The sequence below is a fragment of the Ursus maritimus genome, unplaced genomic scaffold, assembly GCF_017311325.1.
Source record: "Ursus maritimus isolate PB19 unplaced genomic scaffold, ASM1731132v1 scaffold_3, whole genome shotgun sequence".
In the NCBI taxonomy this organism is placed as follows: domain Eukaryota; kingdom Metazoa; phylum Chordata; class Mammalia; order Carnivora; family Ursidae; genus Ursus; species Ursus maritimus.
The window spans coordinates 87,685,270-87,704,883 of NW_024425563.1; the positions used below are offsets into that span (position 1 = coordinate 87,685,270).

General features: G+C 46.0%; 1 protein-coding gene across 2 annotated transcripts in view; it reads right to left on the reverse strand.

Moving 5' to 3' along the window:
• The window catches only part of LAMB1 (laminin subunit beta 1), a 66,404-nt gene extending 58,463 nt beyond the window's left edge, over nucleotides 1-7,941 (reverse strand). The window contains exons 1-4 of one of the 2 annotated variants that reach the window (XM_040644400.1): nucleotides 7,890-7,941; nucleotides 6,626-6,801; nucleotides 3,991-4,126; nucleotides 924-997 (exon numbers count right to left, since the gene is read on the reverse strand). In XM_040644400.1, the coding sequence (XP_040500334.1) occupies nucleotides 924-997; nucleotides 3,991-4,126; nucleotides 6,626-6,801; nucleotides 7,890-7,926 (423 nt within the window). In that variant the 5' untranslated portion in view covers nucleotides 7,927-7,941. Of the gene's footprint in view, nucleotides 1-923; nucleotides 998-3,990; nucleotides 4,127-6,625; nucleotides 7,159-7,889 lie in introns of those variants that run through there. The other variant, XM_040644399.1, reaches the window with a different exon arrangement.
• Nucleotides 7,942-19,614: the final 11,673 nt, after the last annotated feature.

Here is a 19,614-nt window from a genome sequence, read left to right on the forward strand (position 1 = left end):
TCCTCGGAGGCAGAAGCAACAGCACCTCTTGGGTGGGGGATGGGGAGGATTGGCAGGGGACAGGGGCTCAGGACTGGGAACCAGCAGTCTACCATGCGTCCTAGTCACGTTCTGCTTCAATGCCCATCCACGCTCCTTGGCCTCCCAGGCTTTGGTTCGGGGCACGGTGAGACTTTCAGGGCTACCCACGCACATGGTCAATCTCTCCCTGGCACCTCTTCCTAACCTGAGACGGTGCAGCTAAGGCCCCCGACTCCAACCAAGAACTACCCAAAGTGATTTTAATCTGAGAAGCAAGAGGTAAATTATGGGTTTTACGTGCATCGACGTGTACTTTAAGCCATGCGAACGCTGTCATTTCCAGACAGCTGCTTATGAAGAAACAAAGGGACTTTGTCCAGAGAAATTCCCTAGCCCTGGAGTCATTTTACATCTCTAAAAGAAAAAGGATGAGAAAATCCGCATTTAAGAAGGCATATGCATTTCTTAAGGAAACTGCAAAACTGTTCCCACAAATTTGCAAACCCTTGAAAACTAACGATAATACACTTCCTTTTCAGTTACCGAGCTCAACATTAAAACATCAACACAAGGGATCAGGGATTTACTCTCCAGATGTTTTATTGTGGTTTGGGAGAGAGTCAAAGCTGCCTCTCTCCATGGGGAAATAAAAAGATCTAATTAAAAGTTTACAGTTGAATTACCTTAGAATAGAGGCTCGCTCTCTCCTGCTTGCCATGAAGATAATTTGTTAAACATAGTTATTCATGCCCATCTTAAAAAGCTGCTCGATGATCCCAATTTATGGCAACAATAATATTTAAGTTCCCATTTAGGCCAACTCACAACAGACATCCATACTGAAAAGGGAATTACACAGAACTCTCAACATGTCATTTGTGAGAAAGTGACGAATTCCTTACCTTGAAAGTCATTATGAGATGAGTAAAATGGAATTCTGCTTCCAAATCCAGTTGGATCGTTACATTTTCCACGCCTATAGGAGATTTTTTAGAAATAAAAAAGGAAACAGTAAGGTAAACAGGGACCTCTGTGAACAGTTGGGATGGTTGTCTTAAATTCTCTTTATGCCCCTCATAGAAATCCTCCTTGCATTCCATCAGGAAGTGAAGCTAAAGTCAAGAAACCTGTCTTGGGGTAGGAGGTGAGGCACAAATCAGGAGGATTCTCCAGGTTTCCACAAATCATTCCAGAGTTCACCATATTGAATCCGCTCACCGGAACAAGACGTCTGGCAGAATGCCTCTAGTTGCTGTCAAGAAAGCAGCTTTTGCTTAGGAAAAAGTAAAACATCTTCCAATCCTCTAAGCCAAGAGGCTCTCCGAGGAAAAGGAGGGGGTCACTTCCTGTGCACAGGAGGGGTTCAGCCTGCTGCCTAAAGCAAGGGACCTAATCCTCCTCCAGGCCAAACGCAAATATTCCTTTTTTTAATGCAGCAGCAAAGAAAATAAATAACATAACCACGCATGTTAGTTACACTCCCATTTAGAAAGACCTATCCCTGATGGGGAAGCCTTTGGACGCATTGCCACAACCCATAAACAATGCCAGAGAAAGAATCGGTCAAATAAATAAACGGGCCCAGAACAAACACTAACATCTTCCCTTTCAGGGGGAAGCCTGAGCAAACAAACGAGCCTTTGCAGCATGCCCCGAGGGTCGGTCAGTCCCACGTTAGTACACTAAAAAGGCCACCGGAATTCCAGAGATGGAAGTACTCCTCCTCTCCATTACCTCGGGCCCTCCAGCCTGCCCTCCAGTTTGCTACAGGAGACCTTCCCCCGTTTCCTGGGCTCCAGAGAGCTTCGGGGGTCCCCCTTCTAGAGCGAAAGAAGTCTTCGAGACAGGAAGACAGGAATGTGTCAGAATGAATCATGTCAGGGGCTGGTGTATTTTCAGGAAATCAGTAGGACTTTTGAAATAAACTCTCCCACTGGAAAACTGCCAAGCCAATGGTGGGGGGTGGGGGGTGGTCACTGAAACGGATATGAGTTAGTTGGAATGTTAAAGAAAAACATTATAATCACACTAACCAACCTTATCTAACTTATTAAAAAGAGCCATATTATAAGCCGACTCTGGGCCTTTCGGAGTGAAATGCTAACTCAGCCACCATGTGTCTCTTCTCTCCCAGGCTTTTAAAAACCTGCAATGTTTGTTCAAAATGAAGAGATAACAAAATAACGTAAAGTACAAACAAGACCTGTACCCTTTCTGTAACATAAGAACATAGGCTGCAATGTGCGCCCTAAAAGCACATTCCATTTTAGATTTAGAACCTGATAACGCATTACAGTTTTTTTAATAAGGGAAGAAAAATCCACAAAGAAACAAGAGGATTCTTTTATGGCGTATTTTAATTTGTCAGACCTAGGGATAGATCACTGGGAAGGGTAAGTGAAAAGTAATGGATTGCCCTCCAAACCCGTTTTGATGCCTGAACACCAAGAATTTAACGTCACCACCTGAAGCTCCACATGGACGAAACCCACAGAAAATGGATCAAATCACATCCATGAAGAACGTCTTTAATGATGAGCGATCGGACACCAGGGAGAGGACGGGGGCAGTAACAATGAGTGGACGAGGCTTCAGCCTAACCTCATCTAATCTCTTGTGACAGAGAATGTAAGCCCCTTTACTTGAAAATCCGTCTTTCTGGCATTTGGCCTCTCTTGCCCCACAAATTCAAACTTGCAGAAATTGATGAACTGCTGATGTAGCCAAGAAAAACCCTCCCCTAGAACTATGGCACGAGATGAACAATTTTACTGTCAACTTGACACTAAAGTTGAGGTGTCCTTCTAAAGGTCTTTTCATGTCACTGAAGAATGTGGGCAGTTGGGACATGATCCTGTTTGGAAGCAGCTCTCTGCTATTTCCGAAGTCCTTTGTGACTGGAGTACAGACTTACAGAAACTTCTCCTTCACACTGAAGTATCAACCAACATAACCTCCTCTAAGAGCCGATAAGGCTCTAATGGACACATGCGTTTTGAGGACCGGTCTGTCTCAATCTGGTAACCAACGCAGTCCCAAGCTTGACCAATGAATAACCAACCCTCTCCAGAAACCAACAGTCTTCTAGAAAGCAAGTACAATTTCATAGTCAAGGACATGGAAGTCTAGTAAGGGAGTTCCTCTTTATAGAACGTTAAATGATAGCAAGCATCCGAAAGCTTCCCAGGGATAGGACATATATAATGGAGAGATCTAGTTGAATCCATACTCTCTGTGGCCAAGCCTAGGTTCACTTCTTTGAGAGCCAGAATTCTCATAATTTTTTGGAAGATCTAATGGTACATTGTTAATTAAGAGACACAAAAACTCTACCTTTATTTCCCAAAGTTCAGCATTCAAGTTTGAAACAAGTGCAAAACTCATTGGGGCTTAGTTTCCCAGTGAAGAAACATCAAGCTTGATGAATTCACTAAACCCAAACCCCGAGGCAAAGAAACGAAAAAGGGGCTGGGTTGACATACTCACTAGGGAAATTGAGTTGGGGTGACATCTAGGTAGACGGTCTGAAAATTTAACATCTAGGGCTGATTCATAGTACTATTACTGAATTTCCTCTAGAGGGAAGGACGGTGATGGTAGAGGTGGGGGCTGCTTCTGCCCTTTCCTTTGGGGTTAATCAAAATGAAAGAGTCTATATTTTGTGGAAGATTCAGGGCTGTGCAGGGCCTTCCCCACCCCCAACAGATATACCCCACCCCCGCAAAGACTCCCCTCAGGATGAGGACTACGAAATACCCCTTGGGTCTAGCATCAAAGACTGCTTTCTTATAGAAAGTGCATGCTTCGGGAAGATCAGATTTTACCAAGAAAAGTTAGGGCAAGATAGTAAATCTGCCAAAGGCCATAATTACAGGGCAGAGAAACCAGTCAAGATCACAAATACCCAGGAGCCTGTAAACTCCTTCCAGGTGACCAATCACACTCAGGGTTCCCACACCAACCACATACCATTTTCAGATTGCCACCAAATCTTAAGGCGGTTTGGAGCAAATGTAGTGACCACATTTTCAATGAGATGACTGTCAGGATTGAGGGTCTCGTGATAAGGATCTTGTGAATTGCAGATGAAGCATTTTTTGTCCTCCTGAAAGGAAAGTTAGTTTTATGAGTCTAGGAAGCAATCTCTCTCTCTCTCTCACACACTCACACACACCCCAAAAATTAAGCCCACAATACAAAAATCAAACCTACTTGCTTCAAGAAAAATGAACGTGCCAAAATTACTTATGTGACCCATAATGTGCCTTCTGCTTTTTAACTGATGGGGTATGAATTACTCCTGAAAATTTCCTCCACTCTTATAAATTCAAGGTCGAAAGTAAAAGGCGGCATTGTTTCCACAAGCTATTAATTTAATCAAAATGAAATTTCTAGGCATAAGCCTTCATCTCAATGAATAGCTCGAGAAGCTTACTCTTCCAGTAAAATGCATAAGAGGCATTAGAGAATTTTTGCTGACATAAAGCAAACTGAAAAATGAAAGGGGGGGGGAAAAAGAACAATTCATTCGGCCTGATTTTCCAAAACCTACATAAGGCAGAGGCCAAGTATTAGGCAGATGTATTTAAGCAGCTTTGGGAAATACAGAACCAGTTTTCTCAGCTTCTGCTCTGCCCAAGCAGTGAATTAATGGTGGCAGCTTGCGGGCTAACCTAGAAACTGCTCAGAATATTTGGCAAGTGGGTACCAGGCTGTGCTTTGTTGAAAGCACTATACACCGAGACCACCCCGAAGAATGCCAACACTGACCTTACTGAAGCTGAGAATGGCGTCTATAGAGATCCACGTACATCGAACAGCATTTAAGCAGGGCTAATATTCTGATAAAGACAGTATCAACAGACCGTGCTTTTATGTTTGTATTTAGGTTTGTATTTATCGAGCTATTAGTTATCCCCTTCCTCCCAAAAGGATTTAGGGACGAGCAAAATGTACTACAAAAAAGAGAACAGAAGCCAGCAATGCAATGGGTCCCTGCACAAAATACTTAAGATTCCTGCCTCAATTTTCAGACCCATTAAATGTTTGAGAAAAGTGCACACCCAGGCCCTTTCTTTAGGTTCTGATATCTGTAAAGAGCACTCCACACTTTCATGACTAATCGTATAAACCAGAGAGTTTGCCTCTACTTGGCTTTGAAGACCGACAATTCAATTCTCATTCTGGTCAGAGCCAGTTTCAGAATCTGGTGATTCATTTACAGGATGTCCTCGCCTCCCAGGTAAAGGTTAACACAATATATTAGGTAAAATTTACATGCTAATATTAGAAAAGGTATCGACTGCCTTCATTAACTTGTAGTCAGGGAAACTAATACTGGAGAACAATTACCAGAACTTAAAAAAAAGTTTAATTATAGCCACCCTTCTAATCAGGAGGAAGCAGTCTAGACATCTCTGTAAAAACCTGGAAGCGAATGAGCAGAATCCACTTGACCGCATTCCTTTGGTTTAATTTATCAGGTCTCCAGAATGGGCTCTCGGCTTTGTAAAGTGACTCCATTTTAAGGCAGCCCTGGTGCGAACCATACTTCCTCCCAAAGGGCAGGTGTACAGGTAGGTAGAGGGACCAAAACTGAAGCGGTGGGCTCTGGCACTTGCAACCGTGTCTGGCTAGCTGCCTTTTGCACGCTTTAGAGGTCAGAAATATCAGTCTACTTTAAAAAAAAAAAAAAAAAAGAAAATCAAGCAAAAGCCTTCTGATTCTAGGTAGTTGGTTTTAGGTCTTTTTAAAAAATATTAGTTTTGGGACACCTGGGTGGCTCAGTTGGTTAAGTGTCTCCCTTGGGCTCAGGTCATGATCCTGGGGACCTGGGATCAAGTCCCACATGTGGCTCCCTGCTCAGCGAGGAGCCTGCTTCTTCCTCTGCCCCTCCCCCTGCTTGTGTACACACACACACACAGACACATGCGCACACGCTAGCGCTAATAAAATCTTTTAAAAATGAAAATAAAAATTAGTTTTGACTTTGTAAAAACGTAACCTTTGAAATCTAAGATCCTGGCCCACTGTTAGAAGCAGCACCCTGAAATTTCATTTTGGTCCTTCTCTATCAGGGTACCATGGCAACCAGGGCATTTTGAAAAAGTATCTAATGGAGGCAGGTGGGGAACAGCACCAGAGGAGAGAAAATCAGGTTCAGCAACTGGAGTGACCTTGCAAGGTATCTGTCAGCGCTGCCATTCCCTTGATCCAAACGGGAAAAACCCAAGATTGCTACTCAGTATAAGAAAAAGAGGATAAACTATCTTTTACACATATTTCCAAGGAAGACAGATTTAAAATAAAGACAAAACCCAAACCACTCGGGACTTTTGAAGGCTCCGGGTCAGGATCTGGGGCAGCCCTGCTTTTCCATACTGACTGTGCCGGTGGTGGAGGCGGCAGGAAATGTTTGGCGGATACAACTGTGCAAACGGAGATGGAGCAAAAAAGGGTGAGCAACCAGTCTAATCCCGGGACTCCCCGACTGGCCGTGCTTCCTATCTGGATAGCTGGCAGGATGTGGCGTCCCCAGGGCCTGGCCCCTAGGTCTGGACCGGAGGCGGCGCGCGGAGCCTGGAGCTGGGATGTCCGCCCTCACCTGGAGGTGGCTGACAATACAGTACGGCTCAGGCTTGTGCAGCCCGCACGTCGAGGTCACCGAGAGCTTCTGTGCTCGGCCGATGAGAAGGTCGCCCGTGGCGGGGTAGCAGCTGCCCTCCGCGCAGCCATAGCTGAATTCGGGTTCTTGAGCGCGCACCAGGGCTCCGCACAGGGCTGTGGAAAGGGCAGGCGACCGGGGACGTGGGGAGGAGGGCACAAGTAGGGGCGGGAACAGAGTAGGTTCAGAAGAAAGCAAATGCGCAGAAAAGAGGCACCACGCAAAGATGAGCGAGGGAGAGGCCGGGACGTAGAGAGAGGGTTCGGAAAGAGACGCACGATCACGTTGGTCCGTCAGCCCAGAACATCCTTGCGGGGAGACCCACAGACACTCAAGCCCACCCAGATCAGCCTTGGGGAAGCAGCTCCAGCCACAAAAGGTAGAGGTGCAGACCCGCCACTTCCATTTGCCTGTGCCTGGACCTGAGCGCTGGGAGGCGAGAGACCAAACACCCATGCGCGCACCGGTAGGGAGGTGAGTGTATGAACCTCTGTGCACGCGGCAGCCTATGCATCCTCAGTGTGAAACCGTGTGCGCGCGCGCGGAAACGTGAGTGTGGGGTTGCGGGTGTGTGGGGGTGCACGCTCGGAGGTCCCGAGCGCTTCTTTGGGGACAAGGTAGCAGGACTCGCAGGGGGCGCCGCTTTCCCAAGCAAGGGGCGAGTGGACAAGTCCCTGCGGCTTTGGAGTGCCTTCAACGCTTCGCCATTCCAGGGAAGCACCCGGTCCAGCTGTTTCTGGCGCCATCCGGGGGCAAACAGCGCTGGTTAATTGAAGCCACATGGCTCCAATCTGTTCCCAAGACTAAGCCTGCGCTCAGCTTGAACACTTCGCTGGGAAATGGGTTCCAGGGGAGCCCTCCGCGGCAAGCCTCCAACCCACCCCAGGAAGCCTGCCCCCGCAGTGGAGAGACCCACAGAGAACCCGCCGAAGGTGTAAAGCCCGGAGCAGGGGCCGCGGATCCCCAGTTCTGGGCACAGAGCCCCCGGGATGCGGGTCCGCGGGGATCCTCGCGCTTAGTCCTCAGCCGCCACCGAGGGCGCTGGCGTTTAATCCCAGGGTACGAGTCCCACCCCAGTCCCTCTCCGGATCCTCTAGGCTCCCTCGAAGCCGGCTCAAACGGCTTCGGGGTCTTCTTCCCCATCCAAGCCCACTCCTCTTCCCACCCTCCACCGCCCCACCCCCCACCGCGTCCGCGGAATTACCTAGGAAACTGAAAGCGAACACCTGGAGCAGCCCCATGGCCAGTCCCTGCAGCCGAGGGGACAGTCCCTGCAGAGGAGGGGAGAACGCAGCCGCCAAGCCGCCTGCCCCTTTCTCCCCCGTCTTCCTTGCTGGAGAAGTAGAGAAAAAAAAAGCAAATGTTCAGAGAGAAGAGAGGGGCCCCTCCATTTCCTGCCGCCGAAGCGGGGAGTTGGAGGGTCGGGAGGGGAAAAAATCGCGCAGGCACTTTGTCCTCCTCACCGGGCGGTGCGAGCGCTCTCCCTGCCGCCGGCAGCCCCGAGCCCAAAGAAGGGAATTAGAAAGTTTAGCCTTGGGAGGAACCGGGGGAGGCGCCTCCGCTCATGCGCACACAGAGAGCAGGGGCTGAGGGGGCGGGCGGCCACCGCTGGGCGAGGAGGGGGTGAGGTCCGGGTCCCACCCTCCCGGGGCGCCTCTTTTGTTTTAAGGCCGCGCCTGCGGTCGCTGCGGGCTGCGGGGCGGCGCGGGGGGCGGGTGGCGTCCGGGCGGGTCGCCGAGGTAGGTGTGCGGATCGCGGCGCGAGGGGGGCCCCCCGGCGGGACCTACCGCGCGCTCGGGCGTTTACATTTGCAAGGAGTGAGTCACGGAAGGGTACCCGGGGCCACAGACTCCCGCCCGGGGCACCCGGGGAAGGCGGGTTAACCCTTTAGAAAGAGGGTCGACCTGTCAGGTTCGCTGCCGGGAAAGAAGGGAATCCGGTATCACAGCCTGGGCTAGAAGCGACATCCCTGAGGTCTCCACGCCAAGCAAGGAAGCCGCTGCTCGCGGGCCTCCCCGGGCGCGCACAGTAACTCGGGACCCGCCTTTAGTCCCTGCCACCCAGGTGGCCACGGCATCGAATTACCCGTTTAATTGTTTTTAAAAATCTACTTCTTACCTAAATCCAGACGGTGGCTCTACTTCTGGTAGTTTCTCGAATGACACTATGGTTGGTGAGGCTTTTTCCCATCTCACGGTGACAGGGTTCGTTCAACCAGGAATGAGACACACTTCACCACCTCCACAAAGCGCCACCTCGGCCGTTCTAGAGAGGAACTCCCTAGTATACAAATGGGGAGGTTGGGGGAGGGGGGCTTTTAATGGTCCTGTGTGTGACCTGTCTGGTCAGATCACGGGTGAACAGAAGCTCACCCAACGCCTGGGGGTTGGGGAGGGAAGAGAGGCTGGCGGCCCGACGCCACCCTTCCAGTGAACTAGCCCAATTCTGCTGCCTTAGCGCGATGGATGGAGTCAAAGCTGGGGTCGCAGGAGTGCCCTGCATGAAGGGAGTACTGTTAGTCGCTAGTCCAGCCAGGAGATTTTGCTTGTTTTTAATTACCCCAGGGAGAAGGGTTTAAGTGGCTAGCTGGTCAGCTTTTAACTGAGCTGCCATGAAATAGGGCCCGGGGAAAGTTTAATCATTAGACCGCAAAGTAAAGCTGCTTTATGGGTTTATAAACGTCCTTTCTGCTGAGGGAGGCAGGAGTCTCAGGTCTTAGTGATGCATTAATTATTCACTCAATCAGCACTTGCCTTGTTGCAGCCTCCAGAGTAGTTCGCCTCCAAACAATGCCCAGGAGCCTTGGTGCTGGGTAGGCAGCCCAGGGAACAGAGAGAAAGCAGGTGCTGTTGTGAGGGTTTAATATGGCAAAGGAGGGTCTTCAGAGCTTAACTAAAAAATATTCAGAGGCAAATGCTTTCCCCCTTGTTGAGCTCTTAATACCCTGGGCCAAAGTTGCTTCTTAGTTTTTCATCCATACACATGGCAAGCATCCTTCAGTTGTGCCTCTTTCATGAGGCTGGCTTCTGCTCTGACAGCCACTGAGCCTTCCCTGCTACTCAGCAGTGGTATTTGTCCCTGGTCAGTGTCTTCTTGTAGATTGCAAAGAGTTACCTTCAGGGGCGCCTGGGTGGCTCAGTTGTTAAGTGTCTGCCTTCGGCTCAGGGCCTGATCCCAGAATCCTGGGATCGAGCCCCACATCGGGCTCCCTGCTCCACTGGGAACCTGCTTCTTCCTCTCCCACTCCCCCTGCTTGTGTTCCCTCTCGCGCTGTCAAATAAAATCTTAAAAATAAATAAGTTACCTTCAGCACAGTTCTAAAACCCCGCACCCTGACCACCTCACTCTCAGGAGTAAACATTACTGAGAAAGTTCAAACAAAACAAAACCACCCTCAACAAATCTCTTAACACATATGTGCAGGGAATAATGTATAGAATACTCATTCACCCTCTGACCATTCCATCTGTGAATTTGTCTCCATTCCCCATCCCAGAAAGTACTTTTGTCCTGGGAGTGTGTGCCTTCCCCTGACCTAGTAAGGACAAGGCTCTCACATGCAGACCTGCTCGATTTCCCCGTCTTAAGGGAAAAAACAAAACAAAACAAAAATCCAAAACCCTTCTCTATTCTCTACGCTCTCAACTTCTTTCCTCCTTTTGACTTCCTAGCCCAGGTACTTGAAAGGATGGTCTTACTTCGGTTTCCTTTTGGTTGCTCCTTCAGTCCATTGTAACAGGACCTCCACCTCCACCACTGGTCTCAGTGAGGACCACGGACCCTCTTACTGCCAAGTGCAATAACTGTTTTCCCCACTGGATCTCTTTGTGGCTTATCTCACACGATCACTCCCTTCTTGAGACTTTTCCTTCACTTCCGGGACACAATTCCAAAATTTTCCCATAGGACTCTAACTCCCCCTCTGTCGTTTCTCTTTCCCCTCTCTTTCTCTTAAATATAGGTGCTCCCAAAGGTTCTGTCTCCAGCGTCTTTTCCCTCTGAACACTCTCATCCATGCCCAGCCTCTCCACTCCTCAGCCTTGGTACTCCCTCCATCTGTAGCGCTAGCTTGCGCCTTGCGTGAAATTTACATCCAATTTTTCACAGCCTATTGAATGGTTCTACTTTGATGACCCATAAGTACATGTGTTGCAAAACCGACCTTCTCTCCCCACCCATCCCTCCTAGAACAAAACGTGTTCTTCTGTTTCCCGTTTCTGTTACTGGCCCAGCGATCCACCTCTGAGCACAGGACAAGCCTGGGAACACTAGCTGTAGGACGTGCAGGGCCCAGTGCACAATGAAAATGAGCACGTGGGCCCTTTGTTCAAAAATTAATGGTTTCCAGATGTTGACAGAGCATTAAACCAAGCCTGGGACCCTTCTGAGACTCTACAGTTCCCACATCCTTAAAGCCAGCCTAGCCTGGGACTCGTGTTGGACATTTCCCTCCCCTTACCTTTTCCTATGACTAGCTCCTGCCCTTTCTCCTTTACTAGCCGCCAGCCAACATGCTCCCCTTGCTCCAACATCATCACCCTTAGTTCAGTCTGTCCTCATGTCTGGTCTGAACCCCTGCGGAACCCACCCCTGCGACCCAGCTGCCATGTCTATTCCAAACTCTCCCTTTCTCCTTGTCCAATCCTATCACCACCAGAAGGATTTCTGAGGCACACCTTTGATTAGGTCACCCTCTTGTTCCAAAGCCTTCAATGGCTTCCCTCTGCCCTATGGGCTTCTTGAGGTTGCCTGTATACGTTTACTTTCTGCTCCATGGACCCTCACTGAGCTCAGCTTCGTGAACTACCAGCATCTTTAAAGCTTCACTTAAACAGAGTTCCTCTCTTCCCTCTCTCCACCCCCAACTCTGTCCACCAGCACCTTGTAAAAGCCTGTTCCAGCGTAAATGACATAATGCTGTAACTATTTGTTTATGCCCTTATCTCCCATAGACAGTAAGACGAGGCCAAGTATTGTGCAACATTGATTTGTGCATAAACATTGCACAATGTGACATGGGCACATTGTAGGTGCTCAATAAATGTTTCTTGAATGCAACTAAATAAAGACTAGGCTCCATGTTCTAAACACTTCTTTAAATCCTAAGTGTCCACTCTCTACCTAACATGTATTTCTAGTCAAGTAGAAAAAAATATCACCAGACTTGAATTCAATTTAGGAATACTTCCAAATTTCACTCATGAACAAATTCTTCCTCTCTGTTCTATTTCATAGGACTTCCTCTGGTTTCTGAAGATGTTACAAATTTAGGAGGAATGAATCACTTTTGTTAGTGGAGCTCGTGGAAGCTTTACTCCTGCTGACTCTGCACTCACCTTCTTGGCCTTTCCCCACGTGTCCTCACCTGGCACGACCTGTTTCAGCAGAAGGCAGTCTTCACTGGAAAGTTCGGCAGCATTTTGAATGGCAGATGGGACTGCAAATTGTTGGCTGTTCTGTCTCAAAGAATATGTCAACAGTTATCTCTCTGAGGCATTATTTGTTTGAAGGGGGGAAAAAACAACAACGAAGAACTGCTTTCAAGGTCACCTTCCTAGTCTTAGAATGCCACTTATGGGTCTCATTTTAAATCCTGGATTGATGTAAAACAAGGATGGCACATTCTAGACTTTGACCTTTAGGTTCTAAAACCTGGCTGTTCTTAGAACCTGTTAGGTTCTAAAACCTAACACTGTTCTCATGAAAAACGATTTTTGCTGTTTTGAAAATTAGATTTGAAGAACGATTTCACAACATTTGCAGCAACATGGACGGGACTGGAGGAGGAGATAATGCTAAGTGAAATAAGTCAAGCAGAGAAAGACAATTATCATATGGTTTCACTCATTTATGGAACATAAGAAATAGCAGGAAGATCGGTAGGAGAAAGAAGGGAAGAATGAAGGGGGTGTAAACAGAAGGGGGAATGAATCACGAGAGACTATGGACTCTGGGAAACAAACTGAGGGCCTCAGAGGGGAGGGGGGTGGGGGATCGGGATAGGCCGGTGATGGGTAGTAAGGAGGGCACGTATTGCATGGTGCACTGGGTGTTATATGCAAGTAATGAATCATGGAACTTTACATCAAAAACTAGGGATGTACTGTATGGTGACTAACATAATAAAAAATTGTTTTAAAAAATTAGATCTGAGTGTACTTTGTGAGATTTGGAAGGGAGCTAAAAAAGAATGTTCAATGACCAGGAAAATTCAGAACAAATGTCACATAACACTTTGTACATGTCCCTTTTACAATATGTGGGACAGCAATTTGTACTTTTGTGTTAAATGCCCTTGCCCTTAGGAGCTCTTTGAGGGCAGGCCCTGTATTTTATTGGGATTTGGATTCCCATCCAGTGGCAGAGTTTTTGGTGTACGGAATACACTAAAAAAATCTGCTTGCTGGATAAACAACAAATTGAATAACCCTTCCTTATAGCCATTAAGGAAACACATCAGGATGCTGTCACCTTCTAGAATACGGAAGGCCTGAATCAAGGAGGGAGTCATGGCATTTTCAGGCTTGGACCATACAATAGAAACTGCTATTTGGGCTTATCTTAACATCCCTTTGTCTGCTGACAGCACCCAGACGTTTTTGAGGGGACTAGTTCCCTGACACTGACAGCCCACCTAATTAGGATGGGGCCAATCCCTCCAGGGGCTCCAGGCTAATAATTCACTGCATTTCCATCTCCTCCTTCCCAGTGTTTGGTTCAAGGATGGGTATACAACTCAAATTTTCCAGTTAGGTAACTTCTGGGATTTTTGTGGGAGAGAAAATCTTTCCCCCTGGACTTAGAGTTATATGGAACTGGTGGAGGCCACTTGAGATCCGGGCTAACCACAGAGGAAGGCAGAATGGAGGGAAGCAAAAGGGCACGTCCTTAATGACCGTCTTGGAATATCTTGATCCAGCTATGCCTGAAGCCAGCAGACGTTACCCAAGCCAAGCCATTTTCGTGGATATGTAACATGGAGTTGTAAACCTTTGTTGCTTGTAGTCTGAGATTTGTGGGGGGGTGGGGGTGGGGTCTTTTAAACTGCAACCTACCTAGGTTATCATGATTCAAGCAGGCCTTTATCATTACAGTCTTAGAAACAGTCATCTGTCTATTCTTCAATATGTCAAAAGAAAGGTCACAAATGAGGACCCAAGTCTGTATTTGAATGTTTTCAGATGGTCACTAAAGTGACGGAACGTGGTCACATCCATGCTCTTCCTGGGCTTTCTGAATTTCAAGGCTGCACGACCGTGGAATTTTCACGTCCCACAAAGGCGGCAAGAGGACCCTCTAGATCCCGCTGGAGGGAGGGTGACACTTCGTACCCATCTATGCCCGTGAATTCCAAACCTCTTTAAAAATGTCTTATCTATATTTAACAGGAATGCCATAGAAACAGTCTAACTGGGACACATTTTCGGCTGTTTATTCTTTGTTTATGGATTTTAGCATCTGGTTGCTAACGCGGCACTTGAAAAATGAACAGGAGAGAGATTAATGGTTGAGGTAAAGCTCAGGAGCCTTAGCAAAGCTCTTAAAGTTTTTTTTTCATTTAATTAGATTCATAACAGGATTAACTTAAATGTAGTCAATTAAACATTTCAAGACTTGATTACTCGTCATGAACTAGTTTCATTTTTCTGGCATATTCTATCTTTCCCTTCGTTCAGGAGTGCCCTACCGAGAGAAGGGGGGCGGTAAGAATGTAAAAAAACACAAATACTTGCCAGTTCACATAAAATAAAATTAAAAACCCTTCCTTTAAAATGTCTTGGTCTCTCTGGTCAGCTTTTGGCCACGTTCATAGTTACCTTCACAAACAAGAAATTATTATAACTACTTACTTCAGAAATATTTAGCAGTTTTTATATGAGCTGTGTGCTGGGACAAAATACACTGGCATCTAAAATTTGAGGCCTGCTTTTTGTTTTAAAACCGGTGCTTGAAAATCGCCAACATCAATTGAGTCGGCGGCTAACAGTATCTGATAGTTAAGTTTTAGAAAAACTTTTGATTAAACTCCGTCCACCTCTTATAGCAATCTACCTAAAAGTGTATTCTTAAAGATGATTTTGAGAATTATATTTCGGTTGATGGTGTTACTTCCCTCGGCTTTGTAAGGATACTGAAATGCAGTAATAGCCAGAGGAGGAGAAAAGGACTTTCTGCATCCCAATAGTTTAACTTTTTAGCTCTTCCTTCACTTTTTAAGCCCAGATTCTTTCTCCATTTGAAATGTCCAGCTCAGCTCCCAATGAGCCCCGAAAGTCCTCACCACATTTCCCCGTGGGTTCCCAGTCCCACGCCCGGCACATGGCAGATAGGTCCCTTGGAAATGCCTATTGAATGAAAAGGCATTTATTTGGTCGCCTGGGTGGCTCTGTAAGTGTTGGGCTCTTGATTCTGGCTCAGGTCATGATCTCGGGGTTGAGCTCCAGCCCCACGTCTGGCTCTGCGGTGGGTGTGGAGCCTGCTTAAGATTCATATTCTCTCTGCCCCCACCCCCAGCTTTCGCCCATGTGCTTGCTCTCACTCTCTAAAACAAATCTTAAAATTTTAAAAAGCATTTATTTAACCTCTAATTTGAGTGTAAGTTTCAGGCAATATCTTCGTACCAGAGGCTTGAAACGACAGCCTCAACGGCTCTCTTGCTGCCAACCTAGCTCATAGTTACGGGTTATTAATTATTACCTCGGGGGATCCAGGACACCAGGTTTAGTAAGCAGGTTAAACGCTCCACTACTACTCATGGCTTGTACTCGAGTAAACCCTAGTTCCCAGTCCAGTATTTTTGCCCTGGGTTGATAGAGTCTTTGATCTGAGCACCTTTCAGAAGGGATAGGAAAGGGCTGGTTAAAAGACATCCCCTCTCTAGTGGCCACAGTCCTGCCTCATCATCCCCAACCACCATGCTGTGGGCCTTCTAGAAGCATTAACTCTACAGCTGCAGTTCCTCTAGAATAGGTCTGCTCTTCCGGAAGGGGCATTGATTTTATCAAGGCTGGTGACCAGTTGGGAAGGCCAGCCCACCCAGAGCCGAGTGGCTGCATTTTTATCACATCACGAACAAGTCAGCACTAGGCTTCGCTCCAGGAGTAGGTGCCATCTCACATATCGGGCTCTTTGCCAGACACGGAAGTTACAGGATGTGTCTGCCCTTTCCAAGATGGCTAATGGAATGCTGCTGTTAACCTCCCTGACTAAATGATGTCTCGGTGATCCTGTCTGGAGAGCACGGAATATGGAGCTGACGATTCCGTCATCTGCTCGGGACTCAAAGTGCTGTCCATCACCACTAGTTGGTGGGCTTCGACTTCGGCAGCTCCAGGTAGCTACCTACTCAGTACCTGGAGCCTTAGCACCAACCGCTCGCTCTCATTCTTCAACATTTCTTGAGTGTTTTCTATGTGCCAATCACTGCCATGTCCTAACGGTATATCTTCTACCCAGAGAAGGCCAGGGTTGTATGGACATGGATATGCTATTGCTAAGAAGACCCACAAGGGTTAAAGTCAAAGATGAAAGAACAACATTACAATGCTCTATTTCTATAAGCATATATACACTTACATAAAGGAATAGACAAGGGTAAAGTTCTAGAAAGACAGAGCAAACGGAGGATGGTGGGTACTTTCGGGAAAGGTAGAGGGATTATGTGTGGGATGGGGGTTAAATGAGGTTTTATTTTTTTTTTAATGACAGTCTATTTCTCTGTAACTGGCACAATTAATAGCAAAAAATCGTAACCCAAAGTTCTGGGTTTTGGTTTGTTTTTTGGTATCAATGTTTATTATATTTTGAATAAAGCATACGATAAAGATTGGCTGAGTCTGGGTTTTTACCTTAAAATACAAATTCAAAGAGCTAAGAAATTAAAATGGATTCTTTCTAGTCACCAGTGAATTCACTAAATGACATGACAGGGCGTTGCACTCTCATCTGTGAAAAAACTACAAAGACCAGGTGTCTTCACACACTCTTACAGGCTCTTGGAAATCTGGCCCCTATGTAATTACTCTCACCTCTGCATTCTCAGCTGTCAGCTCCACTCCCACCAAGCTCTTGCCTGCATATACTCACTATTCTCAAAACCTAAACACTGGTTTTTGGCTCATCCAGTCCCTTCTGCCTGGAATGCCTGGTCACTCTTCACTCTGCTCTGCCAAGACAGCTTCTACTTATGTTCACATGTGGAACCTTCTCAATTTCAAGGCCCACGTAGAATACTTGGGCATACACCTATTGGAAGAGATCTTTCTAGATTGTTCTAGACCAGCTGTGCCACGCATGAGGCCAGGCACCCCATCTCTTGCACTCACTGCCATTCTGTGCCCTCACTCCAGCACAGAACACGTCATTGGTATAAAATGAACGTCCAGCATACAGACTGTTCGTGTAGGAGTGTATTTTCTGTATTTGCTCAATGTCAGGTGCTTTGAGGGCACCCTAATTTCCCCAGCACTGAGCACGGAGCTCATCAGATATTTATTGAATGCATTCATTCAATAAATGCCTGGAACTATGCCCATCGTGCTTTCTGGGGAGAAATAATTCACAGGTAATACTTTAGCCAGAATGAGTCATACCCAATATACAGGAGTACTATGTATACAGAGCAAACTTCATTTTATTCCATGGGACATATAAGTGAGGAGTTTTCTGTGAAGTATTAATGAGAATACAATGTCAACTCAGCATAAACTTGCTCAGCCACTGCTCTATACCATGCTGTGGAGTGTGTAAATTCTCATGAGGGTTACCGAGAAGCTACCACACCTTCACCTTCATCGTGTGAAGCTGCAGGGTGATGACATAATGGCAAGTCAAGGTCCCCAAGTCTTATGGTGTCATCCGTAATGAGGATCATAACGGCACTAACTTAACGAATTGCTAGGAAGGTAATGGTGTGCCTTTCTGGAGGGCAATCTGAAATATTAAAATTTAAATTATGTTTAACTTTGTGGGAAAATATGCCAAATTATGCAGATAAAGAGGTTTACAGTATTGTTTTTAAACGAGAAAAACCGGAAAGGACTAATTGGTCCCATATTGATGGTCACTTCGGTTAAGTAATTATGCTGGACCCCTGTAACGGAATCCTTGACAGTTGCCTAAAAAGATGGGGGCCTATTTTTAGCATATAACTGGGGGGGGGGGAANTAGGCTCCAATTATGAAAAAAAAATGTAGATGTAATTTCTATTTTTGAGGGATTAAAAAGGGAAACCATCCAGGAATTGCCTACATATAGCCCCAAATATTAAGTCATTTCCCCTTATTTTTTCCATAATGAACGTGTACAGCCCTCGTTCTAAAAATTTTTACATCAAGATAGTTTCCTGTGATTGCATTCTCCAAAGTGACCTTTTATGTTCAGAAGTGAAGGCACTCTAATATAAACTCTAACCTAGAGGTAAGTGTTGCAATGTTCATATCCCTGAGCAAAGAGTGCCCTCTGCCCAGTCAAAGCAGAGGAAGACAGATCAAGCTCGCTGCTATCCCTACAATATGCAGGTATTTCAGAGAAACCGGAGTTTGCATAGAGTAGGAACTGTTGCCGTCTATTCGGGTCTGACTACAATGCTGAGCGGCCGTGATTAATTTTTTGTAACCACTTCCTCTGCTTTTATGTCCCAGTCAAAATATAGTCAACGGTAGTCACAGCGGAAAGTTGATTTTTTTCTTACGAAGAAATGTGTTTATACAGGTTTAAATCTTTCACATTGTCTGTATATTAGAGTTACTCCCCAAAGTGGATGGAAGGAAGAATGGAGTGTAAGGAGAAATTTTAGGATACACGTCTCTATGTATCTGCTGGATAGAATGTACGCGATGGTCTGAAGAGTTAGCTAGGCGTGGGATTTTAAAAAAGAATTGCAACTTGAAACCTAGCCTATCTAACTTTTTTTTTTTTACATTGGTTTGTAAGAAAGTTTAGACCGCTTTCTAAATGAAAGCAGTTGTTCTCTTAATCCCAAATATTTGATCTTTTCCATTAGTATTTTGCTTCCCTAGATGAATCATAATGCAGTATGGCCAACACAAAGCTGAACCTGAATGTCATAAAGATCCCCTGGTGTTTATCTTTAGATATGGGATGTTTATACAGCCCTTCTAAGCTTTGGGCTTCTTCCCATGGTACGAATCTCTGGAATCCTCAAACACGAGTTCGGCTGTTAGATTTTCAGGCTCCATTAAACTTCCATTCCTACTCCTCTCTAGAAAGTTCCCAGTATAGTGATGCTTTTAATAGGCTCAGTTGAGAATCAAGAAAAAAAACCTTAGATTAATTTAAATATGCACTTTAACAGAGCTGATAGCCTAGCTAGCCGTTTGGTTATTAGAGTCCTAGAAACTGGTTGCATAGCTTAAAGAACCACTGCCCACAACCAAGTAGTTCTTTATGTAGGAAAACAAAATAAACCTGACTACTAAAGCAAATGAATTTTGTTGAATACGCATGTATCGTAGTAAGTTTTAGATATAATGGAACTTGACATTTTAAATTTGGCCCACCTTGTCACTGGCTACATTGTTGCTTTGTTTTTAAGAACTACATGGAAAGCTTTGAGGACCGAAAATAATTCTGTCGATTGTGTTTGAGGACAACTATAAGCTCCCTTAGTTGGCTATTCTTAAGAGACGTCCTAGTCCCATGAGATTAGACGTGTTTGTTCACTCACATTAAGGAGAAGGTAGTTCTATTTGGTGAGCCACTATGACCTTTGTTTTCGCTCAAGCAGAATTGCTTTCTGTGAAATCCTTTCTAAGACAGGCCATTTATGTAAAAAATAGATTAGTCAACTGTAAAAAAAAAAAATGTTCTCCTGTATGTGATGGACTATTTAATAGAGCCTAAGACCAGTTAAAAGAGCAAGTGGTCTTGAAAGAGAGGGTCCAATAGAACGAGTATTGTCCTGGGAG